Below are 6,000 nucleotides of genomic sequence, written 5' to 3' on the forward strand. Positions count from 1 at the left end.
TAGTCATACATACTCTGCATATAAAGAGACACAATAAAAACACCCCAACCAATATCACCAATTATACGCTCTGGTCACGCGATCACAAATTTAAAGTTGTGTTGTTTAACCGAAATAACAAAAGGGATGAACGTGCGTTATGTATTATTGTTGGGTTGCGTAACTGGCTGACCAAAAGGATAAATGCCTCGGGATGAGCAATACCTTGTTTTTGATTACCGCGGAACGGTGTACTAGCAAGCAGCTCGAATTCCAATAGGCCAGACCCTGGGAAAATTGGAGGTGAGAAAAGGCGGGGTGAATCAAAGTAAAAGTGCTTTGTGGAGAGGGGAGAACAGATCACAGCAAGTTTCATTTTAAGCCGCCAAAACCTTTCTTGGGATTCAAGGTCAGCGTGCAAAGACCTATTTGTGGCATGGTTGCATGACGTGATAACGTGTGTGGGGCCGTTTTTTGGGTCCTCATTACTATACGCAACGCACTGGATCGGTCCCGCGGAACAAGTGGAGAAAAAAAAGACAAGGCAACTCCGCATTTGGATGATGTGATGGAAAACAAGGGAATCCAGGGATGGAATGGAGTGGAAAAACTCTAGAGGAGATTGTCATACATCGTTGCATTTGCCGTCGGATATGAACAAAAGCCGATTGCAAATAAGGTTCATAGTTAAGCGAAAGTAACAGGCAACCAGTTGTGGTAATAAGGATTGACATGCATGATCAAAGGCACCAATGATTGATATTCCATGGAATGGATTATGATTAACGACGAGGGATCAGAGAGAAAAAAAGGGAGACAAAGTAAGAATGATGATCGCACATACATCACTAGAGAATGACAAGCTGAAAACGTGGTAAAAAACATCACCAAATTGCGGGGTAATAATAATGCATGTTTCTCTCACTCCTTGTTAGCTGACTCACGTTTCTTTTTGTCATCCATTTGTGAGTCAGCGAAAGTGCAATGACTGAGTGTGGGGAAAGCTAAAGCGCCGCGGGCAGACTCGGGTGTTGTCTAGTTCCAAAATGTCCCAAGTCGCCTCATCCTTCAGCCCGCCTTTGGTAGGGTCTGTCAGGGCCCCCACTTAATGTAATACAAGATTCTCATTGGGGCTGTTTCAACTCTTACTACAAGAAGCCCACGTCGGAGCCAAACTCATGTCCAAAGCTATATAAACCTTGCGATCCATGCCCCCCAACGCCTCTTTGAACCATCATACAACATCATATACATCACCCTTCTCTTTCTTTAAGCGCTCTCGTTTGTGCATTTCATCTTTTTTTTCTTGCCATCTCCTCTTCAATGCTACTTCGCTCTTGATTGACCATGTACGGTACTATCGTTATCCCCCATCAACTCGACACTGCCACTGCTGCTGTTGCTGCACCTGCACCTGCCATCTTATCAGGTTCGTACATTTGAGCATCTTCGTTAACCTATAACTTGAAAACTAATTAAGTGGATGAATTGGCTTATAGATCTACAATATGGTGCAATCCAAATCCCCTATTCTGAAGATGACCCTTCGGCGTTCTTCCAAAAGGCTGCAGCTTCAGCTATCCAATGCGAACAAAAAAGGCGTGTCTCTTTAATGTCTAATCCTGAAACTGAGGAGGAAGACGATGATTCGGATGATTCTCTTCAAAGAGCATCAAAACGTGCCAAGACGAATTTGCTGACTGAAGAAGAGAAGAGGGCTAATCATATCGCTTCTGAACAAAAACGGCGTAACACCATCCGCACGGGCTTCAAGGAGATGACTGATTTGGTTCCTACCTTGAAAAACGTCAACCATTCCAAGAGCACCATTCTTTTCAAGGCTGCCGATTATATAAAGTACCTCGACAAACGAAATCAGGAATTGCGTGATAAGGTGGCTTCCCTTCAGACTCGTGTTCAACGCAAGTCGATTTATACCAACAAGCCGTATCGTCATCAACATCAACATCATATTCATCGACATGCATCTATCTCTATCCCTGCTTCTTCCTCTATTGACGCTATCGCCTCACCATCCTCATCTTCTACCGCCTCCAGCATCACCATGTCTCCTTCCTCATGTGTAAATAACAGCATCACTCCTACTGCTCTCGTCGTTCCCAATGATGAGTTCTACTCTGCCCCGAGTCTCAATATTCCCGCCGACGACGACTTTCATCAATCGCATCATGACCATTTGCTCACCCTCCGTCATTTGAGCCAACATCATCATCATAATCATAACCATCATTAAGCCCAAAAAATAATACATTATGATCCAAGCATTTACTCTTTTGCCGTAAAAAAGTTGACACCCTTCAATGGTTCATTTTCCATCACTTGTTGTGCATTGAATGATTGCTTATCCAAGGGTTCGGTTTGCTTGTATAATAGAAATGCATATCGATGAGGTGAATCAGGTTTTTGATACGCTTGCAAAGGTTGATCCGATGACCCTGCCATGGGGTGTACAATTGTGTTATCAAAGGAAACAAAGAGAACCTTTTTTGTACACTACTTTCCCACACCTACCTGGCGACATGGCCCAGTGACAAGACTTGGTGTCTGGATCGATCTACAAAAGGAGTGATCAAAAACGGATGCATGTGGCGCTTTGTGTATGCATGTTTACCATGAGTAGTGTATAATCATCCTCTTGGGGAATCACCGTAACACTAGGCTCTTGAGCTGTGTCTTGAATACGCAATTCATTACCCAGTAGTACTTGCTGATCTCCGTACTTGATATCCAGCATGGCTTCGGGATAGAAGTTTTGAGGAACGACTATAATAAAACCGCCCATGTGAATATACGGTCAGCTTAAAAGCTTATCACAGCATCACTTTTTACACAAGGTGATCCGATGACTACTTGCTTTCAGGTGTCAGGTGGGCCTGGCGTAGTGCCATCCCAATGTTCATTTCGTTGGTCACCAAAGGCATACTTTTTTGTTCAACAAGGTTGTTTCGAAGAAACGGGTGGAAAAAGAGGTGGTTGCATGAACCAACACGGGCGTCTAAAACAGGTCAGTGTGTGAAACCGTTATGACGTCGTGCAGCAAATGGCCCCTTCACCCATCCCCAATCCATTTGTCGGGTCCGCTGCTGCTTGCCCCGCTAATTGAAGCTTATCATTCAGCAGCAATAGAATTATGTCCATTGTGAGAGCTACCTTCACATGAGTATCATATTTACAGAGGAGGTTATCTTGCTGTTGATAAGGCATTCCTATCAATGTTACTTTGCTATCAATGCACCTACCCATGCACAAGGAAATACCAGACCCAGTCCAAGCGGTTGCGTTATCACAAATAGGTACCATTTTTGACTATAAGAGGTAAGGTGCACAAATACTTGTATTGCATTACTTTTTCAACATGGCGGTTGTCGGCCTGTAGTCTTGGCAACCATAAAGAACCCGATATCAATTGGCTGTGCATTACCATACACGCTGTATCCAATGCATCCCATGTCCTAGAGATTGATGCAAGATTTTCACATCCACTGTTAAAAGATGGCATATGCATAACGCATGTGCATGAATAACATGCAATGACGAATGTCATCAAACGCTTTCGAAGGACCTCCTCATGTTTCAAAATCATCCTCGTAACTTGATACAATAGCAAGCGAACCAATCTTCATATCCACTATTTATGTAAGTGTACTTTGTGACGCTATGAGATGATACGGTGCTAGGCTTTGTCGCTTGATTATCTTGCATTGACAGTATCGAATACAGTCTTTGTTCAAGATACAATGAATCAATCAGACCCTCCACCTTCCTCTCTTTTTCCTTTATCACAACATCCACACAATCCTGCTTAATCCTTTCCATAATACAATGCATCAAATGCACTCACACGATGAGTCCAACTCAGGAAAAAGGAAGGTCATATAGAAACTGAAAAATGGTTGGCCAACGCATTGCCGTATTCGCTAAGGTAACCTTTTGATCCAACATCATTCACAAGAGATAAATTGAGAGGTACAGTACAACGAATTGCTCCAATAGGGGGGAGATACATCGGTATGGGAACCTTCTATCCTTTAAGCGTGCATTGTGCAAAGGTGAATGGATGGACTGGGGCTGGCACTTGATGTGTGGTGGCAAATCGTATGTGGTTGGATGGTGATGATGGCTGTACATGACTGACAGGTTGCACAAAGGATGATGATGGCTGCCATGGAATAGCATATAGAGTAGGATAATTGGATGCACCAAATCCTTCACGGCAATACTATCAAGGTGTATATCCAAATCCTTCCATCCCATATACCAAAGCAATATCCATATCCATAAGAAGTTGTATGTAATGAGCAATGTTGCTACGTGTAAATAAAGCTGCTTCTATATAACCGCTATCTGCTGTTCACGTGAACAAGGCTGTATGGCAAGTTGCTGCAAGTAGAGAGCATTGTTGGAGACAATGGAGTAAAGAGGTTGCTAATAACAACTGCTGCATTGAATGCTGTTACGATTGGTCGTGGCAGAGAAGTGTGCAAGAGGGTGTGTTGTATCAAAGAAGGCGTGTTGTGTTGTAGTGGGGTGCACACACCATGGACTTGCCATTCAGTCAAAGACAATCGGATCAAGAGAGTTGTAGGATTGACATGATGGGTTGAAGCATGAGCATCACTGGCATGTGGTAGTTGTATGCTTGAGTGGACCAACAGATGAGAATGAGAGAAAGAGGGAAGAAGCTGGGAGTGGAAGAGGTGGAAATCAAATGAGGCGGACACCTCTTGAATAAATGCATGAACCCTGTAAGCTAAATCTTGATCATGGGATTGCCCACTTCGGCCGTGAAACTTTCGCACATTATGCTCTTGGTCATTCTGATCAACTTTTATTAAAAAAGACCCTACACTTCATTATAGGAATTTGAATGGGAGGATGTAATGTGAGTTTACTATAGCGGTCGTACATGGAGGTCGGCGCCGGATTCATGATTTGTCGAAATAGTATGTACTATCTTGGGATTCCACACTTTGGACTTGAAACTTTGTCAGAAGGTTCGCTGGGACACGCTGATCAACTTCATTCATTTAAAAACCATACATTTCATTAAGAATGTCTTGGATGCGGGGTGGTCCAAATGGTGTATAACGGGTACAAAAGAGAGGACGGCCCACCGCCCCGAAGTTGCCCACTTCCAACTTGAAAATTGGTCAGAAGGGTGCTCTCGAGCATGCTGATCAACTTTTTCTAATAAAGACCTCATGCTTCAATTGAAAATTATGGGAGCGTCCAAAAGTTTGAAAGACGGAGACATTCGCAGGGTCTGTCTTTCAAGAATTGACGTATTCTTTGTTTGGGCGTAGCTCAGTCAAATCAGCTCGGATCAAGAAGCTTCGATGATGGAAATGAATGTCTGAAGCAGGAGCATAATTCCACTGTCACACAATGAACAAAAGTTGGGATTGGGAGAAAGTGGCTGTTAGCTGCCAATCATAGATAGTGTATATGGTATCATACATTGGCCATTTCAGTCATGCAAAATGGCTCCGTTACACAAACACGTCCCTCTGCATCTTTGGCTCTATCTGAGTCTATCTACTTTACAATGAACAAAGAACTCTTTTCATATAGCATCACGCTTACAGCATAGTAAAAACATAAAGGTGCCTGTATCTCCGAACTTTACAATGAAACATGGGGTCTTTATTAGAGCAATGTGCTCGGCTTGGCCAACTGCACCTTGGGTGCCAGTTTCACGATCAAGCTTGCCAATCCCAGAATTCGCAATGTCGCCACCAGCCAAACTGGATCTGGGGGTCGACCTCTTCGACGACGACGACCAGAAAAATATTTTTTGGGCTAGTTGCGACATTGAACATGAAACTTTCACACAAGGTGCTGTTGGCCAAGCCGAGCCCATTGCTCTATTCAAAACCCCACGTTTCATTGTAAAGTTTGGAGATACAGGCACCTTTATGTTTGTAAGCGTGATGCTGTATGACAAGTGGTCTTTGTTTAATGTAAAGTAGCTAGACCCTGACAGAGCAAAAGATGCAGAGG

The 6,000-nt window shown here is 43.4% G+C and overlaps 2 protein-coding genes across 2 annotated transcripts; one reads left to right on the forward strand and one right to left on the reverse strand.

The window, feature by feature from the left end:
- Positions 1-1,326: 1,326 nt before the first annotated feature.
- Positions 1,327-2,233, forward strand: O0I10_003750 (uncharacterized protein; the record flags this gene model as incomplete). Its single annotated transcript, XM_058483817.1, has 2 exons — positions 1,327-1,408; positions 1,479-2,233. The coding sequence occupies 2 exons, from the start codon at positions 1,327-1,329 to the stop codon at positions 2,231-2,233; spliced, it is 837 nt and encodes a 278-aa protein (XP_058345615.1).
- Positions 2,234-2,265: 32 nt separating this feature from the next.
- On the reverse strand, positions 2,266-2,734 carry O0I10_003751 (uncharacterized protein; the record flags this gene model as incomplete). Its single annotated transcript, XM_058483818.1, has 3 exons — positions 2,266-2,435; positions 2,512-2,554; positions 2,612-2,734. 3 exons carry the CDS (start codon positions 2,732-2,734, stop codon positions 2,266-2,268), a joined length of 336 nt encoding a protein of 111 aa, XP_058345616.1.
- Positions 2,735-6,000: the final 3,266 nt, after the last annotated feature.

The sequence above is a fragment of the Lichtheimia ornata genome (assembly GCF_029851405.1).
Source record: "Lichtheimia ornata isolate CBS 291.66 chromosome Unknown scaffold00012, whole genome shotgun sequence".
Taxonomy (NCBI): Eukaryota; Fungi; Mucoromycota; class Mucoromycetes; order Mucorales; family Lichtheimiaceae; genus Lichtheimia; species Lichtheimia ornata.